Source organism: Dreissena polymorpha, chromosome 15, assembly GCF_020536995.1.
Source record: "Dreissena polymorpha isolate Duluth1 chromosome 15, UMN_Dpol_1.0, whole genome shotgun sequence".
In the NCBI taxonomy this organism is placed as follows: domain Eukaryota; kingdom Metazoa; phylum Mollusca; class Bivalvia; order Myida; family Dreissenidae; genus Dreissena; species Dreissena polymorpha.
Genome location: NC_068369.1, coordinates 10,470,139 through 10,496,590, shown reverse-complemented (window position 1 = coordinate 10,496,590; position 26,452 = coordinate 10,470,139). Strand labels below are relative to the sequence as shown.

Here is a 26,452-nt window from a genome sequence, read left to right as displayed (position 1 = left end):
CTGCATAGGGACAGCAAGGAGGTTTGATGCATGATATTGTGCAGTCTGCATAGGGACAGCAAGGAGGTTTGATGCATGACATTGTGCAGTCCGCATAGGGACAACAAGGGGGTTTGATGCATGATATTGTGCAGTCCGCATAGGGACAACAAGGGGGTTTGATGCATGATATTGTGCAGTCTGCATAGGGACAACAAGGGGGTTTGATGCATGATATTGTGCAGTCTGCATAGGGACAGCAAGGAGGTTTGATGCATGATATTGTGCATTCTGCATAGGGACAGCAAGGGGGTTTGATGCATGATATTGTGCAGTCTGCACAGGGACAACAAGGGGGTTTGATGCATGATATTGTGCATTCTGCACAGGGACAACAAGGGGGTTTGATGCATGATATTGTGCAGTCTGCATAGGGACAGCAAGGGGGTTTGATGCATGATATTGTGCAGTCCGCATATGGACAACAAGGGGGTTTGATGCATGATATTGTGCAGTCCGCATATGGACAACAAGGGGGTTTGATGCATGATATTGTGCAGTCCGCATATGGACAACAAGGGGGTTTGATGCATGATATTGTGCAGTCTGCATAGGGACAACAAGGGAGTTTGATGCATGATATTGTGCAGTCTGCATAGGGACAGCAAGGAGGTTTGATGCATGATATTGTGCAGTCCGCATAGGGACAACAAGGGGGTTTGATGCATGATATTGTGCAGTCTGCATTATAAGGGACAACAAGGGGGTTTGATGCATGATATTGTGTATCTGCGCAGGGACAACAAGGGGGTTTGATGCATGATATTGTGCATTCTGCACAGGGACAACAAGGGGGTTTGATGCATGATATTGTGCAGTCCGCATAGAGACAACAAGGGGGTTTGATGCATGATATTGTGCAGTCCGCACAGGGACAACACTTTGTCTGGATTTTTGCTTAGAAGAGACTTTCTATCAACAAAAAATACCATAAAAGCAGAAAGTGTCGTCCTTGATTAGCCTGTGCAGACTACACAGGCTCATCTGGGACAACACTACGCACATGCACTAAACCCCATTATCACAGAGCACAGCCAGTTTATATAATTTGAGCACCACAGATGATGAAAAAAATCCCCCAGCTTTGATTTCCTTGATTGAAAAGATTAGCAAGAGTTTTTTATTTAAAAAAGGATTTTTTTTATCATTTCAGATCAAAACAACTGATACATTTTTTTGTTGAAGTTATATTTATGTCACTTCTAGTTTTTGTGAATGAATAATAAGGAAACACTTGTTCATACTTGTACTGTGAATACATAGTAAATATGCAAGAACCTATGTATTTTGAATAATGAAAATTTTGAATGTAAAATATGAATCATGAAAATTATAACATTTCACGTATATGAAATATCACAATAATTTAATATGAGGACGTAGGTAGATGCATACAAAAATGATATATTTTGTATATGGCATGTAAAATAATCACTCAAAAAGGAAAAGTTGATTTTATTGTGTGAGAAAGTAAATCACATCTTCATTAAATGAAGCCACCAAGCGTAGAGCTTGCGCTTTATGTAAATATTAATTTGCTCAACATACAGTGACAAGGGTTCAGCCAAACATTTGCTTCATCAGAGACTGGAGTATAGTGCTAAAACTTATATGAGCAGCATAATTGGTGTTAAGCCGTCAGCCAGTTTAGCTCCAGATCAACCTGGGCATCAACTACAGTGTCAGGTTATGAAACCAGCAAACCTTGTCTGACTTCATAGCGGGAAGGGTAGCTCCTTATAAGACCACGCGGAAGTGCAGGCTGGTCTGGAGCTACGCTGACTGCCTATGGTATAAAACTTATTTTAGTCACACTTTGGGAAATGCTTTAATGCATGTGCAGCGAGTATCCTTTGTAGTGTGCTCAGGCTTATCAGGGACCACACTTTGTGCCTAAACCGTATTGTTGTGGTTAGAAGAGATTTCCTTTAAACAAAAAGTGCATACACACTGAAAGTGTCTTTCCAGATAAGCATGTGTCTACTGCATGTGGTAATTTGAGAGAACACTCATAGTACATGAATTACGCTCAGTATGCCTAGATTGAGGCTCATGTTTGCGTGTCGTGGCTCATAAATTCTGTACTCTTTCAATGCACAGACCAGAATGTGAGGTAATTTTTCACTTGCAGTTGAAGACTTTGAGAGTGATGCCCTCCTGGTCCCCCAGCACTGCGTGTTTGACCACAAGCACGACTCTGCCGTGTGCGAGCGACCGGCCGTGTGGAAGAAGACTGCGACTGATGCCTGCAAGTCTCGAGACATGGACCTGGAGAGCACGGGCATGCTGGTCCTGTGTGGGGCAGACGCCTTCCGCGGGGTGGAATATGTCTGCTGTCCTAAAGGTACTTGGAGATGATGAATGGATGTCAGAATGGCAAAAGAAAAGAAGTTTTTTGTTCTCTCTAAGTCGTGACAAGAGGGGTAGGAAAGTTGGCTCAAAAGTATCATTAACAGTGTTTTTTCTTCACAATTTTGGTATTGGGCAGGAGCTCAATATTAATTTTATATTTACGAAGGTTCAACTCTTAGAGCTGCAAAGTTAAATAAATGTTGCATTTTATTTACCTAAACCTTCAACTCTTAGAGCTGCAAAGTTAAATAAATGTTGCATTTTATTTACTTTTTAAAAATAATTAAATGGAAATTTTAGGTTGTCGTCTGGAAAAAATAAATACTTTTTGAGATTGGGAATTGGGCTGAATAAAATGTTCAGGTTTTGCTGTTTGATGCTCATCAGTACCCACTGTTTTTTTTGCACCATTTTGGGAATAGGGCCGGGTCCCTTTGGATTGGGAAAATTCGTGGCGTTTTGACTTAAATTGGGAAATTTGTTTTTTTGTTGTTTTGCTAAAACAATGCTTCAAAATTAAGAATACAAGACTTTAGTGTTTTCAGTATTATATTTTCTAAGGTTAAACTTATATGGATGAGAGACGAACAAAATATTGAGATCTAAAAAAAAAAATTTTTTTTTTTTTCGGAAACCTTCCATTGGGAATTTTTAGCTCCCATTTGGGAAAAATATATACTTTTTTCAATTAGGAATGGGTCTGGTGACCGGGCCTGATTTTGAATGAAAAAAAACACTGGTACCTTAGTCTTGGAAATGAAGCCTTTAAAACTTGAATCAAGTAAGAAAAGTCTTACATTAAATCTAACTACTAAGGGACTTTAAAAGCATCAAAATACGTATCTAAGTTGTGAAGCGTTAACCGATTAGTACTATACTCAAGCTATTTCCCACTATTAATTCCAGAAAATGACGTATTTGTATTCGTAACAATCAATATGAGCTAAAATGGGACAAAAAGATAATGCAGATGTTAGAGGCTTTTACAAAATGACAAATTCACGGAAGGCTTTGTTTAAAATTGTGACAAATTTCTCTAAGTTGACATTTAAAAGGAACATTCACAGATACTATTAGTGTGTGAATCAACTCTCAAGAAATTCATTTGTAAATACCACCATAAAGTTGTTTTAATACCCATGTCAGACAAAAACATTAAATCATTCTTTTTCTTGTAAAACTTAAGAACCCACTTGTGTTGATTCATATGTTACTTTATATTGCTGATGTTCTGCATCACAGTAATATTGTTGGAGTTAATGCCTAGAAATCCATATGAAACACATTAGCTCTCAGAGCATTTGTTAGATCTCTGTCAACAACATAGTGTGCTAATCAATTTGGACAATTCCCAAGCGGATGCAATTAGTTTACTTAGTCTAGTGTGTGTGGCATAAAATTGAAAAATAAGAATTTTATTTTTTTTTAACATTTATGTTTCCTAAAAAGTTTTAAATTTTGTATTGCTTTGTCCTTTTAAATTATTTTATTGTGGTCACTTTGACAGTTAATTGTTTTTCAAAGTACATTGTACACTTTTGTTATGTTTGGTAACATTCTTGAAGACAATAATAATAGATGTATAGTTTCATAAAAGAAGTTATTGAATGTCATTGATTATTGTAATTAAATAAATAGCCCCTTGATATATGATAGGTATTAATACCCGACAATACAAAATTATTTGTACAAAAGTATATGATGAAACTGTTTAAAATGAAGTTTACATGTAAGTTGCACACTGGACTACAAAATTTCTTAGAATAGCGGTTTCAATCAATGGCCTGGCCACATAACGTGTGTTGTGGTAAGTTATGAAAGGCTTTCTACTGCCATTTTCCCCCTATTTCTGATTCAAGTTTGGCAGTTGTAAGTTACTTGCATAAGAATGTGCACTATTCTCTGGCAAACCAGGAAGCCCAGCAGTGTTGTTTATTTCCTTCAAATTTGGGTCTGGTAAGGGGACCCATTCCCAATGGAAAAATTAAACATATTTTCCAAATGGGACGGAAAGTTTCTAAAAAAGAATATTTTTTTAAATAATTCTAAATATGTCATTCATCTCCAAATTCAGCTCTATAAGTTGAACCTTAGAAAATATAATATTGAAATCACTTTTTTTATCTATTTAAAGTTTTTGCAAGCATAAAACCAACAACATTAATTTTCCAATTTTAGGCAAAAAGACGAAATATTTCCCCAATCCAAAGGGATCGGCCATATTCCCAAAATGGTGAAAAAAACACTGCCCTGGAACAGAGTGTGTTGGTTTACTTACTGCTGTGCTAGGACTGAAATATTGTTTAAAACCACAAAAAAACTCATCAAAACAAACAAACAAACAATTGTTGTAGTGCAATAAAAACCAACCACTCAAATCTAATTTTAATTGTATGGATAGGCCATTTGCACTAACAGTTCACATTCAATGCTTTTTTCTCGTGTACAATCAATGAAGATATATTGGACTTGATTGAATACCGGCTCTAGCTGGATGGCATAACCATCTCGTTCAGGCACACAGGCCTAGAGCATTCCCAGTAATTTTTCCCAGACCAAGCAGAGGGCCTATCGATTGTATTGATCCGATGTGGTCCGCACGGGCGACATGAAATATTCATCATCTGACGCTGAGCCTCTTTGAACAGTTTGAACAGTTGGTTGAGTCATTCTGTTGTCTGTGAGCTCATGCAGTGAAATTGTCTTTGAGGGTAGTTGACATTAGGCTTGTCACCTGCCGTCATTCTAATTAGTGAATGGGTCTTGTGGAAAGTGATTGAGCAAGAAAATCAATAAAGAGGTTGATAGCTGAGAATGTTACTGTGGTCTGAAGTCACGTTGTTCTAATTGAATAATCTGATCTGAGTAGATTCAAGTAACTCTGACTTGTTCTGTTTTTTTGTCAACATTATGGTTTGAAATGTCTTTTTTAACGGACTACTAACGCATTTTTTTCAGCTTTCTTAGGCAAACTGATACGGTAGTCTGCTTTCTGCCTTAGTTATCGGGTGGTCAGCTATTTATTCTCAAAATAAGAAGTTTCTCATTTGTTCTTTCAGATGATTTTATTGACAATTTCTTGCCTGGCTAAGAATATGATTTCCCAGAAAGTGACCCCATGTGTCACTGGCAGACTTTATGAATTCATTGTGTAATAACTCTTTTGTGATGGATTCTGTATAAGTTGGTATAAGTGGCAACCTGAGAATGATTTGTTTTCCAATTAGTGTTACCAAGTTTTATGGAGAAAGCCTTCAGACAGTGTAGACTAGTCATGTTATTTAGTCCATTAGAAGTTCGGAATGGCCACAAGGGTTTGGAGATTGAATGACCAACTTGGACTTAACTGATGTGGATAAGTGTACTGTCTGGCTCTGACAAGTTAATTTTTAGCTCGGCTGTTTTTGGAGAAAACCCGAGGTATTGTCATAGCCAGCTCATCGTCCGCCATCCGCCGTAGGCGTCGTGCTAAAACCTTAACATGGCTCTAAAATCAAAGTGCTTCCACCTACAACTTTGGAACTTCATATGTAGATGCACCTTGATGAGTTCTATACACCCAATTTTGGGTCACTAGGTCAAAGGTCAAGGTCACTGTGACCTCTAAAAAAAAAGAGAGAGAATTTTCTGACAAGCTTTTGCAGCCGAGAGTTGGCACCCGTTATGCGGTGCTCTTGTTTCTATAAGTTGTCCTTGGCATTGCCATTTCAGGGTGTGAAAATGATGTAAAAGTGGGAAATTAATTGTAAAAGGAGTGTTTACTATTTTCAATCAATAAGCAAAAGTTGATATTTATGGGAAATTCTCTTTCATGTACCAAGAAGGCTATAGAATGAAATACATTTTAAAAACTTGTCATGGAGTAAGCTGCTTTATTTGCATTCATATAATGAGCCTTGCATGTGAGTCAAGTGTCTGCAAATGGAAGAAAATGAGACATGCTCTAGGAAAACAGGCTTTTATGCATGTGACTAAATTGTCATCCCACATTAGCCTGTGAAGTCCACACGGGCTAATCAGGCACGAAACTTTCTTTCTTAACTGGATTTTGGCTGCAAAGAGACTTCCCTCAAATAAAAAATGCCATAAAAGTGGAAAGTGTGGTCCCAGATTAGCCCATGAGGACTGCACAGGCTAATCTGGGACGACACTTTAATCACATGCATTAAGATCCTGTTTTCCGTGAGCGAGACTCATTTTCTTCCATTTGCAGAAACTTCATTAAATCTTGGTGTGCTATGAGTCCACTTGAACAAGTAGATTCCATTTTCATTTCCAGTTGTAATTGGAATCGTAGGTGATTTGATTCTGTGGATTTAGCAGGAATTTCTCCACATAACACTCTCCACATGTCATTTGTATTGATCATTGATTGAACCAGTAACAAGAAATATCTTTAAAAAAGATATACGGCGTTGATAGTTCAACGAATGAGATCAAGGATACGAATGTCTTTTTCTGCGCAGCTCTTAGCTGCATCACACGCAGTACTGGATGTTACGCGGAGTTTTCGCGGCTTATTTTACATTATTACATATTGCTGGTCATAAACCTATAGATACAAAACAGAAAACCAAAAGAAGAATGGAAGTGAAATTACAACATATGAGTCAACCCGCCACACCCGAAGCACCGTATTCATAGGCGCGTTCTTCGAACAAACCTGTTTTAGTGGTTTGTCGGGCATTGCTATTTGATTCGATTATTAACAGTATCGAGAATCATCGCGCTCATGCTTAATACTTAAGTCAATATGGTGGAATAATTATTGTTTAATTAATCAAAAATAGTATTTATCATTGTATTGTTGAAAAAACATTTAGAATCTATTATTGACATACCATAATTATATTGCTGAATATCTTCATTTAACATATTTCTGGTCTTAAGGACATTCCAGGTCACCTAGTTCATGGATAGCGTCTTTATTATATAATGATTATTTTACTGGCCGTGAACTCCGGTGATGACCTGTATATAAACTCTGACATTCACACACTAACCCCGAATTGACCCGATACCTCGCGGGTTGAAATGCAATACATTAAAGTGAGGCCTCGCTTCCACTGCTCTTTATACTTTTACATGTTAACATGTTGACAGGAATATGGAAGTAAGTACTAAATATGAGAATATAGCCTTTAAGTATAAACGCTTTTGCGCTGGTAATTCTCTGAAAATAAAAGATGCACGCACAAACTGTATTGATGTCGAGAAATGAGTGTAAAACTGTTCTATCTATTAAGCCTTTTCATTAGAGATAAAATTGTTTCATGCAGTAAAACAGTGTTACAAAGACGCGGATATGTTTCCAATGTTCTGCTGGTATACTCAAATCAGCCAATGGAATAAATGAAGTGTATTCATTCATACCTAGCCGCGGGAAATTTTATTTGAATTTTATTGGACACTTACAAAGGTCAGGTAAAGGTGAAAAGCTGGCTTAATACAGCTTACGCCGAAAAAACTGTTTGTAGAATGGGGACAATAATGTGTGGCTGTGAGATTGTATTTGGTATTTTATAATTTAGGACTTCTTTAAAGTGAGCTTTAAGTTCTCAGTATTGAAAACAACGATGTAGTGCTTTCAAATGGCATTAATATATATTTTGTATTCATGACTAATTGTAGTGAGATTGAAATTCTCAGCATTGAAAACTGCAATAAAATGCTTTCAAGTGGCATTTAGCAACTGTGGCTAATGTTCTGTTCTTTATAATCTGACAATGTTGTCCTTATAATCTGGTTTACCAAAAATTGCATCACCATTGGCAATATGCTGTTTAAGATTATATTTCTAATTCATCTAGAGTTTAGCTTCAATTATGTCTCTCCAACCTTGCTTCCTTTAGGCAGTTTTCCGTTCTGCCTTTATGGTTGAAGATATTTTTTGCAATTTTCACATTTTGTAGAGCTAACAAGGAATACGAGAATTGTAGCCAAAAGAATGAGTGACATACATTTACATCTCAAAATTGAAGAATGGAAACCATCATTCTTGTAATGTAAACGTTGATCATGCTTCTCTCATCTGTAATTTGTCAATAAACCTGACATGGTTTATATCAGTCTAGAGAAATAATCTGGGGCCAACTGTAATGAAACATAATTGTATAAAGAGATGTGTGATATGAACAATAAATCCATAACTATAGGCACATTTATAAAAGGTTTTGTCTCATCCATTAATCTGAGTTTGTTTATCAAAGAATTTACTTCTGCAAATATAACCTATATGCTTAAAACTGGGAGATTTAGCATCATTTACATGTACATGTATATAAAATTGGGTAGGAAGATTTATTGTGTGATAATAGATGTTTGAATAATTATTGATGATATTAAGTAAAATTGAAAAATATAAATAATTAAACTAAATAAAATGGTATACAGCTTAAAAAGTCTTTATTTCTAAACTGTACACCTGTAATTCCAAACATCTGATACAAACAATCAACTAGAAATTGTGTGACTGAATTTGGGAAGAAAAGAAACTTTGTACCATTGCAGTTATATGATCAGCCCCCAAAACACCGTCATAACAATGACTTTATTTTTTATCAACAAAAAGTGCCTACCCCCTTGTTTGGTTTTATATCAAGAAAGTTTTAAGACACTTTTGAAAAATTATTCACATCATTCTTTTATTATCATACTTTTGAATTAACAATCTTAATAAAAATATTGATTCTGATGCAGCTTCTGTGAGATTTTTTGCATATTTATTGTCACAGATGTTCTCTAATCATGTAGCATAACTGCATTCCTGTCTATATGACCTTGTTACTAACTATATTTATATCTGTGGTACATGTAAATAAGCTGCAGTAATCGGCTACATTCCACACTTTCAATTATTATTGTTTTAAAAGCATTTTTAAAAATCATATGCATTCTTATATTATTTTTTTCTGCAACAAAACATTGGCTTTGATGGAGTATAACCTGTTCATCTTTTCATAATACTTGTTGTGCTTATGCAATACTCCAAATGGGCATCATTCTGATAGGTTTTTGGCATGCATATACATAAATACACATAAATGTCCCTTATTACTTTACATAGTTGCCATGATTACAACTTATATTTGGACCATGCACTGGTAAATGGGGCTTCATGCATGTGCTTAAAGTGTCTTCCCACATTAGCCTGTGCAGTCCATGCAGGCTAATCTTGGCAAAACTTAACACTTTTATGGAACATTTCGTTTCAAGGAAGTCTCTTTTTATTGGAAATCCTGTCTAGGCAGAGTTATTGTCCCAGGTTTGAACAGGCTAATCTTGAGCAACACTTTAAGCACATGCTTGGAGCCCATTGTTTCCAGAGTGAGCCTCATTATTATAAAACTAGGGATGTCAACGAATATCCGAATATCCGAATATTCGGTCCCGGACCGAATATTCGGATACTGTTTTCCGAATCGAATATTCGGAAGAAAAAATAAAAAAATCGAGTAATTTCAAAGACTTTGTTTTCGTGAAATTTGCTTCAAACATTGTAAAAAAAGTTGTTCCTCGTGTCATAATGTTTATTCCGGTAGGCGCGATAATGCGTCGCTATGGTGATGACAGTATACCGGTCATAAATCCCGTTAATTGCCTAACAAAGACAGATACTTTGTGTCAAAATTATGATAGGTGCAAATCGCGTCGGCAATCAAAACACCGACCTGCACTTGATCCAATTAATCGAATTACATTTAAAATTATCAAAGATTAAATGAGTAAAGGAAAAGCCAACTTGGTGTAAAAAACAAATAAGACCGTATGGAAATTAAAACATCGACCCGTCTTGATCTAATAACTCGAATTACATTTAAAATGATCAAAGATTAAATGAGTAAAGAAATAGCCGAATTGGTGTGAAAAACAAAAAAGATCGTATGGTTATAATCACGTTGTCCAATCAAAAAGCTTTTAGAAAATAATGTACTCAACCTCTAATGAGTATTTGCATATCGTATGGTCCAAACTTTAATTAATTACTCAATATTCAATCAAGTATTATACTTAAAGAAATGTTTTTGGTATTTCGCCCTCATTTAATTGAAAATATTATAATTGCTACACGCATAAAGTAAATCTCTGTCCAAGCAAAATGCCACCTACGCCTTCCGCTGCTTGGAAGTATTTCACGACATCATCCGATAAAAAGTCGCCAATCCAAGTGACTTTTAAACGTGGCAACTTTAAAAGACTGACTGTTTAGTCTGTTAAACAGGTTCAAAGTGTGTTAAGGCTATGAACATAATTCGTTTAAGTTCAGCGTTAATTATATTTAGATCTAACTGTTTTGTCATGTAATTATTTTGTAGTCATGAAATATTATTGCTCTCGTTCTATTGTTGATGTACGATATTAATAGTTTAAAAACAGTTTTTGTCATTCAATTTTAACAATAAAAAGTAATCAGCTTCGAATTAGCGACGGCAACGCTGTGTCAATATTTAGTCACTTCCGGTAAACTTCCGGTAAAAACGAAAGTAGAATTCATGGAGTAATGGTACGGTTAACAAAGTTGACTTTTTTCCCAACAGATGTTGACCGAATATCCGAATATTCGTTCGGAAGGGTGACCGAATATTCGAATACCGATATCGGTATTCGTTGCCATCCCTATATAAAACCAATGTTTGTCATAAAAATGAAATCATATTTACTTTAATTGTAAAACATTTCGAAACAATCACTGTCAATTCTTAAAGATAGTATCTATATTTAAACTTATGTTTCTATAGTTGCAACTTATGTTTATATGGTTACAGATGACAGCCTGGCTGACTCCAAGGAGGAGACGGACTCCAAGGAGAGCAAGGAGAGTCAGGAGAAGGATGTTAAGGAAGAGGCTGATGACTACATGGCCTATCTCCATGGCGATGACCTCACCAAGTACGACAATGAACATGAGAAGTTCAAGGCCGCCCAGAAGGTCATGCAGCAGCATCAGCACGAGAAGGTCACCAAGGTGAGTACATGTGTGCTGCAATGAAATGAAGAGCGCTCTGGGGAAAAAATGGCTTATTGCATGTGCGTAAATGTCTTCCCAGATTTGCCTTTGCAGTCTGCACTGGCTAATCAGGGACAACACTTTCTCCCTTTATATATTTGTTTTGTGAAAGGTTGTCACTTTTACACAAAAATCTACTCAGGGCATTATGTTGTCCTTGATAAGCTTCTGCTTCACCGGCTATTTTGGAACTACAATTTACTCACATGGTCTTATCAATTGCCAGCTGTCTGAAGTGGCTAGAATGGTTGTAAGATTATATTACTTAGACATGGGTACTAGAGAGCAGTTACATTGGGCACATTGGTCAGTAAAAGACTGGTATTTTTTCCTACAGACCAGTTATTTACCGCCCCAAGTTACTGGAGAGGGCCCCATTAGACTTTGCCGTAATTATCTGTGGAAAACTAGCACTTAAGGGAAGTAAAAGCAATGAATTTTCTAGTGGAAATTGTCAGATTTCTTTTTATTGATAGCATGTCTAAATCCAGCCAAAAGCAGGAAGAAGTATTTAAAAGTATTGACAAATAAATAATGTCCTGTGAAAACTGTGCTTAATGCATGTGCGTAAAGAGTTGGTCCAAATTAGTAAGTGAAGTCCACAAAGGCTTATCAGGGACTACACTCTGGTATTCATAGTATTTGTTGTTTAAAGGAAGTCTCTTCTTTGACAAAATCCAGTGTAGTTGAAGTGTTGCTACTAATTAGCCTGTGTGGAGAACCATTTGAGCCGCGTTTTAGTAAAACTGGGCTGAATGCCTGTGCTATTCAGGGATGATAGTTTCTGCCTATACTAGATTTTTGCTAAGACTTTCTTTAAACAAAAAATATAAAAGTGTAAAGTGTCGTCCTTAATACGCCGGTGCGGACTGCATTAAATCCTCTTTTCACAGAGCACGGCTCATTTACATTATGCACATTGGCTACTTAAAGACTGGTATTATTCCTACGGACCAGTAGGTAACTGTTCTGGAGAGGGCACCAATTGGCTTTGCTCTTATTAGCTGTAGAAAATTAGTACTTAGAGGAAGTAACAGGAAGGAATCTTCCAGTTGAATTGGTCCAATTTATATATTGATAACATGTCTGGATCCAGTTTAAAGATGAAAGAAGTGAGCCTCTTTCTGGAAAAATGGGATTCAATTTTAATGCTTACGTGTTGTCCCAGTGAGCCTGTGCAGTCCACACAGGCTTATTAGGGAAGACACTTTTTTCTGTTGTCTTTTTATGTCCCCCACTATAGTAGTGGGGGACATATTGTTTTTGCCCTGTTGGTCTGTCGGTCTGTTTGCGCCAACTTTAACATTTTGCAATAACTTTTGCTATACTGAAGATAGCAACTTCATATTTGGCATGCATGTGTATCTCATGAAGCTGCACATTTTGAGTGGTGAAAGGTCAAGGTCAAGGTCATCCTTCAAGTCAGAGGTCAAATATATGTGGCCAAAATCGCTCATTTTATGAATACTTTTGCAATATTGAAGATAGCAACTTGATATTTGGCATGCATGTGTATCTCATGGAGCTGCACATTTTGAGTGGTGAAAGGTCAAGGTCAAGGTCATCCTTCAAGGTCAGAGGTAAAATATATGTGGCCCAAATCGCTTATTTTGTAAATACTTTTGCAATATTGAAGATAGCAACTTGATATTTGACATGCTTGTGTATCTCATGGAGCTGCACATTTTGAGTGGTGAAAGGTCAAGGTCATCCTTCAAGGTCAGAGGTCAAATATATGTGGCCCAAACCGCTTATTTTATGAATACTTTTGCAATATTGAAGATAGCAACTTGATATTTGGCATGCATGTGTATCTCATGGAGCTGCACATTTTGAGTGGTGAAAGGTCAAGGTCAATGTCATCCTTCACAAGGTCAAGATCATTCTCCAAGGTCAAACGTCATATAGGGGGACATTGTGTTTCACAAACGCATCTTGTTGTTTATAAGGGAGTATCTTCTTAGTGAAAATCAATCTGAGTACATGTGTAGATGCTCTTGGTTATGCCATTATCCTGTATGCATAATATATTGATACAAGTTTACATTCACTGGAGACTATTGACTTGCAAATGCAATTGATTCTACAAGTGGATATTCTGGGACATTCTGGTATTTTAGAGTGTGCATTGGGCAGATATTATGGAGGAGCATGCCAAATTTCATGGCTATAGCCAAGACACCGCTTCAATTAAAATCAAAATAATGTTCCAATGTACCACTGTCCTATTACAGCTATTATTTTCCATTGTGAACAATACGGCTCTACCACATCAAGTCATCACTTTTCCGAAGTTTGCAAATTCACTCTACTTTACATAATCTGTCTTAGAGTCATTGTAAATTGAGCCAAATGATGAAAAATAGGTTTTATTCCATAGCTTAGCTACAGACCAGTCTGCACATCCACTATAAAGTTACCCAAGGTTTAATGGTTTCCAAAGTGGATAGGATATCTTCTGACCGGATTGTGCAAATGTGCAGGCCAGTCTGGAGCTGAGTAGGCCACATATGGCATAAGACCCTTTCTGAAGACACATCTCAATGATGAAAATCAATAAAAGTGAACATGCCTTATATAGTTTGTCTGAAATGTCTGCATAATGGACAGAAATGAACAAAAGGCACTACGCAATAATTTTAGTTTGTAATTCTAACAGAACAAAAAGTCTTCTGCGCAGTTAAAATGCTTACACATAACAACTGATGATTCACTTTGTGTCCTGTAACAACCTGTGCTCAGATGCAGATATTAACATAATTGATGTAGTCAGAGATTGTCTGTGACTGTAATGGGAGGTCTCAATGGGTAGATGCTACTGTCACATTGTATCAGGTTTTATCATTCTAATGGTAATCCCAATATTGACATTGCTAATTTAACCAACCCATTTATGCCTAGCGTCTAGAAAAAAGGCCTTGGCAAACAGCGTCGACCCAGATGAGACGCCGCATGATGCGGCGTCTCATCAGGGTCTGCGCTGTTTGCTTAAAGGAATTTCTGTAAGAAATATTCTAAATATAGAGATAAATATACTAGACATCCCTAATTTTGGAAATAAATTGATCCAATTTAGAAGGATGGGAGAGTCCACTAGGCATAAGTGGGTTAAATAACGTTCTTTGATGAAAGATTGCTGTTTGAGCTGAAAAAATGGGTTTAATGCATGTGCATCATCCCAGATTAGCCTGTGCAGTACACACAGGCTCATCCAGCACGACAATGTCAGCGTTTGTGCATCATCCCAGATTAGCCTGTGCAGTACACACAGGCTCATCCAGCACGACAATGTCAGCGTTTGTGCATCATCCCAGATTAGCCTGTGCAGTACACACAGGCTCATCCAGCACGACAATGTCAGCGTTTGTTTAAGGAAGTATCTTCTAAACAAACATTCAGTCAAGGCTGATCTGTGATGGCACTTTTTGCTCTTGCATGACGCTCAGTTTTCCCAGAACTCTGCATCTTACATGTTAGATATCATAATAGGTAGTTTTTCATTGGTGCTTTCAAAACCATCAAACATAGTTAAAAAAATGCAAAAGGCGAAAACTAATGAAAATGCATTTTCGCTTTTATAGTTATTTAAGAAACATACAGGATGTGAAAAACACATGATGCAGTGTTTTTTGGAGGCCCCTGAGTTCATAAATAAAAGAATAAACAAACAATTGGCGTATGTACAAATTATTTCTATGGCCATTTTTGCCACTGCTACAGATCCAAGTAAGGCATAGGTTTTAATTTGTGCATTTAGCACTCATGGCCTTCAAGCACATGTAAGGAAGCTGTTAACAAGTTTTACTGCTGCCGTGATATTACTGAAATACTGTTTAAAACATGGAAACATCCTCACAGACATTAACTAAGCTACACTGTGATGCAATTTTCTAGAATTTTGTTTGAAGAATTGTGATTGACTCAAAATTACACTGTCTAGACAAAGTGAGTTACTCATAGGCGATGACTCACAGTCTACTTGCACCACCACCAGTGCCACTTGCATGTGTCAGCCCATCCATGTTCCATCAATCAATAGATCAATACGCTCTTTCCTCTCTAGGGAATGCCAGAATGGCAGAAATCATGGCATCAAAGATCCATATCAGGAGAAATTAAACAGTTATATTTAGGTTTATAGTGTTTTAGTGCGTGTCACTTGTGATTGGCCGATTGTACATTTTCTTTGGCTACTGGGTCATCTAGGATCTTATGAACATTTTGTTTCATAAATAGTTTTCTACTGATGCATACCATATTGATCAAGGTGTCTTAAATGCCAAGCACATCATCTCCAAGTTTCTATCTGATGAGTGACAGACATTGTTGCCAAGATTGAAAAGACTTTCAATTAAGATGTAGGGAAATAGGCAAACGATAAGGTGGCTATTTTTTTCATTTCTATTTCCATGTTTAAGCATTTTGTTAGCTAGTGTGCAAGTTGATGTGTAATAGTGCTGAAATAAATTATTAAAGGGCTATAAAGAGGACATACAGTCCAACCTGCCCGAGCGACCGCCTGTTAATAGCGACCAACAGTCAATAACGACCACACCGATTTCCTCTGGAACGATTTCGCTATATATTGAACCTGCGAATAAAGCCCACCTGCGAACAAAGACCAAAGACTGCCCTTTTACATTCCCAAAAGTCCATTTTGATAGCTTACAACAACCACTGCAATCATAAAAATCAACAATTTTGCAACTTTCAAAAAAAAAATGGCCGCCATGACGCTGTGTAGTCACGTGGTACACATCTTACCAGTGGACTAGTCGGTCGCTATGGAAATATTGGCAAGTGACAGTTTATTGCACTCGATAGCAGTTGTTCGTTATTTAACACGCATTGCTAATTGGTAGTTGCCTGCTTCTTTTATGCATTTGGCAGTTTGTCAAAAGTGTAAAAATATTGCCTTTGTATTAAAGTGACTCGCGATTAATGTACTACCGTATTTTACCATGTATAGCGCGCTCCCATGTATAACGCGCATGCGATTTTTTAAAGCCAAAATGGAGAAAAAAAAAGAATTCAAGACCAAAAACCTGAAAATTGGGCCGAAAATGGCCGCCATTCTTATATTGCGCAATCATTTAATCTAAGTTTTTCGGGCGCTTATTATTTTGTTTTAAAGTAGGGAGCGTTTATACGATCAGGAGCATGGGTTGCAGGGCACTATATTTTCAACAATTTTTAAGATTATTCTCTCAAGAACACCGTACATGTCCTTATTGCTGCGCACTGTGCGTGTTTTTTCAAGACCCCTGCGCGTTAAATTCGACCACTATTACCTATTCCTCTTATTTGAACAGTGTAACATTTTTATTACCTGCCGCTCACAAAATCGTATGACATAGTCTTCTGCAGACCCGCAACATCGCAATGTCCAATTTTACGCAAATCTTCCGTGGATCCCATTTTATTTTTTTCATCGACTTAAAATATTTCCCCATTAAGAGATGCTCCCATTAAATCCATTTTGACCCGGTATTTCGCGCCTTCACTGCGTCTAGTTAATTAATTTATGGTGAGACAAACAATACACCCGAACGCTCTATTCCATACAGTTGGCGTTATCGGCGTTATCAGCGTAAAGCAATTAGACAAATATCATTTGTTTGTCTCTATTGAAAGAAAATAAAACGAGTCTATATCTCTATTGTTGGTTTGTAACCTACGTAGTATACTCGCACGGTAGCATATTAATGCAGAGATCAGAAAATCATTGATAAATGTATTCGTCGTTTCAATGCTTAGGGCCGAGTAATTTCGGCAAATCGGAATTCAACTTACGTAAAACACTTGCTCAATAAACAGTTAAACTCCACCTCCGTTCTCTGCAAAAGGTTTGAAGGCGGAGCTTTGCATGTGCTATTATTTAATTGGACGATTGCCATTGAGGAACAAACACAGGATTGGTTCGGCATGTTTATTGCTAGACAAAGGAAGCCAATTTTGTCGGCGAGAAACTTGTCGCTTTATTGCTTCAGACAGGAAGCGGCTTTCCTTTGATGACGTCAAACTGTCAATTCACATAGAGTGTCAATTTTCGGAATTGCTAACATTAAACTTTGGATTAAATTATCAAAATAAAGCAAAAGCGAAGTTGAGAAATATGATGGAAATAATTAGCGTCATTTCAAATAAGACGAGTTTTCATGACAACAAAAACTTTAACAAACAATACCACGACGACGCGGGGATCGATATACTTCGATTTTTTTAAATGAACAATCAATGAAGAAGTGTGAAAACACCAACAAAGACATTTTGTTCATCTTTTAATTTTTGTCAAAACTGTTACTACCCCGTTCATTCCTACCGTTTCCCGCTATTTGTTGTTTCGACAACGGCCCCTTCAGTCTATAACATTATAGGGTGTAGTTTTCTGCAATAAAAAAATGGCGGCAATTGTGAAGATTTACGATCACGAAATGGATTTTTTGCAATTCAGCAACCAGGAAAGCGTTGTGTCAATGTATTACGCGCACTGAATTTTTATTTTGAAATTTGAAGGTAAAAAACTGCGCGCTATGCATGGTAAAATACGGTAATTGCTGAAAATATCAAAGACAAGTTTGGGGCTTTCATCAACTCATTTAGAAAATTAACGTTTTTATATCAATAGCGATGCCTGAAATACAAACATTTTGATAGCCATTCCCTTCTTACATTTCTCCTTGATAAGACGTGCATAGATTATAGACAAGTAATCAGTTCAATTTAACCATCATGGCTTCCAAGCGTAAGTTCTTGATGTTGGAAGAACGCGTTGCGGTCATTAGTTTGTTAGTTAAAGGACACAGTTGCAGACGAGTGGCTAGTGATCTTGGTGTAGGCAAAACTCAAATCCAGAACATTCTGAATTACATGTACATATACATGTATGTCAATAATTATTTATAAATGTATATGATCAATGAAATAAATAATAAAAACATAAGGGAATGGAAATAATAAAAACAAAACTGTGTTTTCAATCCTTTATTTATTACACATGCATAAGTATTCAAACATTTAAACAAAAGAGCACATAAATAGATAAGGTACCTGTTTAAATACTACTAGCATATTTTGCAAAGTTTCAATCGACCCTGGAAATAAAGACCACCTGTGAACAAAGACCACAACGACCAAATCCCTTGAGTGGTCTTTATAGACAGGTTAGACTGTATAACAATGTAGCCTTCATCTTGAAAAAAGGAGCTTAATGCATGTGCTTAAAGTGTCGTCCCACATAAGCCTGTTCAGTCTGCACAGGCTTATTAAGGCAACTTTTTCAGGCTTACTCTGCAATTATTGCTAATAAGAGACTTCCTTTAAACACTTTAAGCGATTAGTATGTGTGGACTGCATATGCTAATCTGGGACCACAAGTTACCCACATGCATTAAACCCCAGTTTCACAGAGCAAGGCTCAATTTAATCAAGAACAGAGCTCCAGATGAGATCTGAACACAAGTTGTCTCTTACTCCTTTAATCTGGCCTTTCATTGATTTTCAAGGCAACAAGGCAACAATGCAAAAAGACTACCGGAAATGACAAAAAAATGTAAGATGTGCAATTCTGACAGAGGTGTCAAAGTTCAGGATTATTCCTGAAATCAGGATTTTGGCCCTTAAGGACCAATTTTGATATTGATATAAATCAGAGCATTTTTTTCTGGAATTTTAAGATTATTGTCACAAAATGTTATCTTAAACACAAATTATTTTACGTTGACATATTGTTTACAAAGTTATAAACACTAGTTAACAAAGTTACATGAATTATTAACCCTTTTTGCTCTGGCCCCCAAACGATAGGCTTATTTTCAGGATTTTAGATTTTGGCCAATTGACACCCCTGGATTTAATTCAAGATATTTTGACCGCAATTATGAAAAATACAATATCTAGGAGGTCAATATAACTTAAGTCAATAAAATATGAGAAATGCATCTTAACAGATTCAACACTTTATTTTTATAGGAAACTTGAAACAGTATGGAAATAATACATGATGACAAGAAAATATTGACAACCAGTCTGTTGAGAATAGTTTAGGAACAACATACATTCAAAATGCTTGGTAACACAACATGCAAGAATATAGATGTTGATGAAGAACGCAAGCAAAAGAGATTTATTAAAACATCATTGATAAATCAACAGTGGCTGTTGTACAAGTAGACAGTATGGATTTTCCGGGATAAAGATTTCTATTCAGTACTTGCTAGATTGGTGTTTGTCATGCGTAGTAATGGAACATGGCTTGCATAAAATAACAGCTGAAAGACAGATTAATTTCCTGTGCACACAGGCTAAGCAAGGACGATACTTTCCGTGTATACATAATTTTTTATACATAATTTTTCCTTGAAAGGAATTCTCTTCTCAACGAATGTCCAGTCGAGGCAGAAAGTGTTGTCCCTGGTTAGCCTGTGTGGACTGCACTTATCTGTGACAACACTTAAGGCACATGAATTAAGCTTGTTTTTATCAAAATGCGGTTCAAATAAACTGTTTTCACACAGTTGGCTTTACACTTACTGTCAAGTTTTTTTCAAAATATGCTCTCATGAAGTAACGTGACAAATGGCAAGAGATATGCTTGAGGTCGATGTAATATCTTCCTGAAATGATTCCAGGGACCAGAATTCTTCTGCTAAAGCGAGCATAATTGCAGTTCCAGTTACCATTAGATAATCTACAGATCATTATTCCCATGTTTGGAAACTTCCAGATAAAAATAATTGCCATGAAATATGCTGTAATTACATAGGCTTTCCAAGAAAGAATCGATGTACATTATATAGTAACCATTATGTGTCTGGTATGAATAAATCGTGATAAAATTGTACATCTGGTGAACGTTTGTTGAATAATAGAAGCCATTAGATAGAAACCTGTACTAAAGCATTGTTTATTCCGTTAATATCATGCCAAAAGTTATAATAATAGATTATTGTTTATTAACCTCTCCATGAAAGTAGATCATCTTAGAACAATGTTTGTTTAGATAAGGGCGGTGCTCTGTGAAAAGGGGGTTTAATGTGTGCTAATCAGAGACTACACTTTCGGCTTTTATTGTATTTTTCGTTTAAAGATAGTCTTTTGATAGCAAAAAGTCTTTTGATAGCAAAAATCCAGTTTATACAGAAAGTGTCGTCCCTGATTAGCTTGTGCGGACTGCCGTAGATGATCTTTGTAATGGTTGGATGTGAAGAAACAAACTCTGCCTTCTGGCAATTACTCAGTTGCAATTGAGATACATCAGTTATATTAAAATGTAAAATTGCATGGGCGTTCATTTGGATTGTGTGTGGGTCCATGACCCAGTATCATGAATATTCTTAGCTCAATTCAGTAAGATGATTTTTCATAAGTTTTAATTCAGCTGAGTATTGAGTATGTCGGTCAGCTCACAAAACAAGAGCAAATCTCAGCTATAAGAATATGGAAATATTCCTCCTCAAAATCAATGTTGAGTTGCACTCAAAATTCAAAAAAAGCTTTTATGAACATCAAATTTAAGCATAAAGGTCAAACTCCTCTAAAAAAATCGTGAAAAAAAGAAATCAAACTAGAGTCAGAATATTGACTTAAGTATGTTAATGATACAAGGCCAAGGTCACTTACAAAAAATAAACATTCAGTTTTTACTTAATACCAGTCACCAGCAAAACAAATAAACCATGCATGACCTGTTACAGATGATGAAGGAATGGCAGGAGGCGAGGGACAACCTGGCTGAGATGATGAAGACAGATAAGAAGGGGGCGGAGTCCCTCAACAAGGAGATCACTGAGGTAACCATGGTGACCATAGCGAGGTGTGGTGAGAAAGCTTAATGCAATGCCTAAAGTGTCGTCCCAGATTAGCTTGTGCTGTATGCACAGACTAATCAGGGATGACACTTTCCACTTAGATTCAATTTTGGGATAATTTAAAAATTCTATGAAACTGAAAGGTTCTAAAGTTTAAAAGTGTTTGAAGTAAATCTATCAATACCTGATAGGGCAAAAATTATTTTTGACATTACATGTAGGTATGTACTTAAGGATGAATTTAGATTGCAAAATAATGTATTATGAGGAATCTTTTTGTTTACTAAATTTATAGTTTTTATCAGCTTTGAATTTGCAATATTCTTTTGATTTTTAATGTGCTTCTATCAAGAGATTTTAACATATTATCTTTTTTTGCTTTTATTTAACATTAAACACGACATGAAATACAATTAAGTTATTAATGAATCTTTTTATCAGTAAAGTTCACTATAGATAGGATATTTCAATGATACAATATTAGAACATTTGGATTGGTGTGCAAACTGTTTTATTTAAAAACCTTTGCAACAAGTTTAGCCACAGTTTTTTGCCATGTCATCAGTATCTCTCCATCAATATTATATTGCCCTATCAGGTCAGGTTGATCAATATGGCTCAGTCCAGGTGATGTTTTTGTAAGCTTTCTGGAACTGAATTATTAATAACACGCGGTTCAGTTTTGATTGATGTAAAACCAGTTACTTGTGTCTTGGTCTTGGAAATGTGGCTGGAATACTTTGGGCAGAAATGGAGTCTGGCTGTCATTAAAAAATTAATACTTTTTTGAGTATTCTTAAGATATGCCGAATGCCTTCACTGCAAGGTTTATTATAATAAAAAAACACTTGAATATAATAAAAAGGGCCTTGCTCTGGGAAAACTGGGCCTAATGCATGTGTGGAAAGTGTCGGCCCAGATAAGCATATTCAGTTTGCACCTGCAAACCATGAAATACACTTTCTGCTTACATTGAACTTTGTGTGTTTAAAAAAAATAAAAATCCAGTTTAGGGGGAAAGTGTCGTTCCTGACATGCCGGTGCGGTTTTCATAGGCTTATCTGGGATGACACTTTAGGCACATGCAATTAGTCAAACTGTACCCAATGCTATATTCTCTTTTTCTTACTGTTTCCGGCGCCTGTTCAACTCGCTATATTCTCTATTTACAGCTTTTTGAACGCATGTACCACATGCTATATTCTCTGTTTCACGGCTTTTCCAGCGCCTGCGCCACATGTTATATTCTCTGTTTCTCTCTCACAAAATTTTCAGCGGCCGTACCACTTGCTATATTCTGTATTTGGCAGTGTTTACAGTTGCTGTACCACATGCTATATTCTTACTTTGGCAGCGTTTCCAGCGGCTGTACCAGGCGTTTGAGCAGGAGGCTGACTCTGAGAAGAAGCAGCTGATCTCTCTCCACCAGCAGCGTGTGCAGGCCATGTTCAACAAGAAGAAGCGCCTGCTGATGACCCAGTACAAGGAGGAACTCGAATCCAAGACACCTTCAGTGAGTAGACAGTCCGATTAGGCAGGGCTTTATATTTCCAAATAAAGGCTCATTTCCTCATAAGAATAACATAAAAATGATGAAATTTTTATTATCATTTACTAAAAGTCTCTCCTAAGCAAATATCCAGTTTAGGTTGAAAATGTCATCCTTAATTAGCCTGTGCACTTTACGCACATGCATTAAGCCCCTTTTTCACAGAACAGGGCCCATATAATTCTTCCCCTTTTCTCACAGGCATCAAAGGTCCTGGGCTACCTAAAGCAGTACATCCGTACAGAGGAGAAGGACAGACTGCACACGGTCAACCGGTATGAGCACCTACGGGACACTGATCCCACGGAGGCCTCGCGCATTCGGGACTCCCTTGTCAGACACTTGCACCTGATCGATGAGAGGATTGCCGATGCTGTCAACATGCTGAAACGTGATCCTGAACTGGAGAAGAAGATACGCCCTGTCATTGGTAGAAAAATAACTTCTGATGTTATTATTAGTAAAGTAATTGTTTATAATGTTATCAGTACGAAAATATTTTACTGTTATCGTTACTCAAATCATTTCTAGCCTGTTATAGGTACAGAAATCATTTGTAATTAATATCTTGAAAACCATAATTTAAAAATGGCGTTGAAATTGATCAAATGCCAACAATTTGATAATTATTAAGGCATATAGTCCATTTGCAGCAAGCACTTACAAACTCAAATATAATTAAATGCATTTCTCACCAACAAAATTATTTTCAATGAAAACAGGTGTTTTCTTCCATTCAAACTGATAACGTTTCAAATGGGTTGATTTTTTTTCAAGGGACAGAGGTTATGGTCTTATAATGTGTTGATTCCTTTTGAAATGTTCCATTCAATGACATTCCTCTCAAACCGATCACTTTGTCCTATTGTTGAACACAACAACAAAATAAACTAGTGCAGATTGCTTTTCTGTTATTCAAACCTTTTCGATGGTTAATTTGGAACAATCAACCTGGAGTCAGGAAATCCAGATTGTGTCACAGATGTTTATGAAACCAGTTGTCTAGACTTGACAGTATCGCATGTCAATGAACCGATCTTGTACAGGATTGGTAATTTCTTAAGATATTTGTACCTCTGACATTTTAAAGACCGTTCATATCTCAAGGTTTTCTTATAGATTTTTCTTTCAGTGTTATTGTTTTTCCAGGAAATTAAATGATGCCATTGCTCAGCAAACCTGAAGTTTTATATCATATGTTGTACTTTGTATGAACATTTTGCCAATGTAGAAGGGTATGAAGGGGGAACCATAAAGGAGCAGTAGAGGGGTATGAAGGGGGAACCATAAAGGAGCAGTTCCATCATATCAAGTTCACCCCAGCTGACATTTTAGAGCAGTTATGTCATGACAAGTTTACCCATCCGACATGTCAGAGCAGTAAAGTCATGACAAATTTACCCCATCAGACATATCAGAGAAGTTCTGTCATGACAAGTTTACCCCATCTGACATTTCAGAGCAGTTCCGTCATGACAAGTTCCGCTCCCTGGACCTGACCATTGATGATGTGGTTGTCATGACGACACAGGCACCACAGGAGCCAGTCAAGGAGATCGTTATACAGTACAGTAAGCACCTTGCATGTTGACACTTTCCGCTAACATTGAATTTTGATTTAGAAAAGACCTCTTTTTTAATGAAAAATTCCATAAAAGAAGAAAGTGCTGTCCTTAATTAGCCTGTGTAGAAAGCACAGGCTGAACTGGGACACGCATTAAGCCCAGTTTTACCAGATTGAGGCTCATATTATCTGTTGATTGAGGTTTAATCAGAGCAAATGATATGGGACACAAATGTGAGAGATAACAAGAACAGGTGTTCAATATTGTACATCATTTGTCTTCCCCATATTTTAATTATATTATATCAAAATGTCATGTGAACAGGTTGTATTCAATAAAACATAAATATTGTTCAATAATAAAAGTAATGAACAGTAGTCTGTCTGTCTAAAAGTGGAATCCGTTTATGGAGTTGTTTTTTTTTCAAAAATACTGTTAGATATTGACCTAATTTTTGGTGTGTGTGAGTAATGACTTACAGGTCAAGTTTTAGTTTTTTTTCTGGTCCATTTATTTTAGGGGAAGTGACGGGCCTTGAACTTTCCCTCGAATTATAGTTTTCAAGAGTGTTTTCCTACGCGTTTGCAGATATTGGTCTGATTTTTAGCTCACCTGAGCACAACGTGCTCATGGTGAGCTTTTGTGATGGCCTTTTGTCTGTCATCCGTCCGTTGTCAACATTTGCCTTGTGAACACTCTAGAGGCCACATTTATTGTCCGATCTTCATGAACTTGGTATGAACATTTGTCCTAATAATACCTTGACCGAGTTCGAAAGTGGGTCATGCTGGGTCAAAAACTAGGTCACTAGGTAAAAAAAACAACAACCTTGTGAACACTGTTGAAGTCACATTTGATGCCCAATCTTCATGTAACATTGTCAAAATGTTTGTCTTAATGATATGTTGGTTGAGTTAAAAAATGGTTTCGGTCCATTGAAAAACATGGCTGCCAGAAGGCGAGGCAGTATTCCTTATATGGCTATAGAGAAAACTTGTGAACACTCTTAGAGGTCACAATTTTTGCCCAATTATCATGAAGCGTGGTCAAAACATTGGTTTCATTGATATCTCGGACGAGTTCGAAAATGGTCCAGATAGGTGAAAAAACATGGCTGCCAGGGGGCGGGGCAGTTTTCTCTAAATGTATCTAATGAAAACATGTGAACACTCTAGAAATCACATTTTTTCACAAATCTTCATGAAATTTGGTCAAATCTTCATGAAATTTAGTCATTTGTTTCCTGGATACGTCGGTTGAGTTCGAAAATGGTTTGGATTGGTAAAAAAACATGGCCGCCAGGGGGGGGGGGGGGGTCTTTTCCATAGTAAAAAAAGCTTGTGAACACTCTAAAAGTCACATTTTTTGCCTAATCATCATGAAATTTTGTCTAAACATCGATTATATAGATATCTCGGACGAGTTCGAAAATGGTCATGATCAGTGAAAAACATGGCCGCCAGGGGGCGGAGCACTTTTCTCTAGATGTATAAAGTGAAAAGTCTAAAAGACACATTTTTTGCCCAATCTTCATGAAATATGGTGAAAGCATTTGTTTCCTGGATATGACGGTTGAGTTCGACAATGGTTCTTATCGTTAAAAAAACATGGCCACCACGAGGGGGGGTCTTTTTCCTTATATTTATATAGTAAAAAAAACTTGTGAACACTCTAGAAGTCACACTGTTTGTTCAATCATCATGAAACTTGGTCAAAATATTGGTTTTATTTACATGTTTGTTGAGTGTGAAAATAGTAGTGATCAGTGAAAAAACATGACCCCCAAGGGGTGGGGCAGTTTTCTCTATATGTATATAAGAAAACAGTCTAGAATACACAGTTTTTGCCCAATCTTCATGACATTTGGTCAGAAGATTTTTTCCTGGATACAACAGTTGAGTTCAAAAGTGGTTTTGATCCATTTAGTAACATGAACGCCGGGGGGGGGGGGTCATTTTCCTTAAATTTATATACAAAAAAAGTTTGTGAACACTCTCAAGGTCACATTTTTTGGCCAATCATCATGAAACTTGGTCAAAACATTGGTTTTATTGATATGTTGGACGAGTTTGAAAATGGTCGTGATCAGTCGAAAGACATGCCCGCCAGGGGATGGGGCAGTTTTCTCTAT

General features: G+C 36.7%; 1 protein-coding gene across 1 annotated transcript in view; it reads left to right on the top strand.

Annotated features, from left to right (window-relative positions):
* The window catches only part of LOC127860153 (amyloid-beta precursor-like protein), a 54,486-nt gene that overhangs the window by 21,396 nt on the left and 6,638 nt on the right, over positions 1-26,452 (top strand). The window contains exons 4-9 of the mRNA XM_052398035.1: positions 2,171-2,383; positions 11,157-11,356; positions 21,094-21,189; positions 22,562-22,720; positions 22,958-23,186; positions 24,217-24,327. Of these exons, the coding sequence (XP_052253995.1) occupies positions 2,171-2,383; positions 11,157-11,356; positions 21,094-21,189; positions 22,562-22,720; positions 22,958-23,186; positions 24,217-24,327 (1,008 nt within the window). The remainder of the gene's footprint in view (positions 1-2,170; positions 2,384-11,156; positions 11,357-21,093; positions 21,190-22,561; positions 22,721-22,957; positions 23,187-24,216; positions 24,328-26,452) is intronic.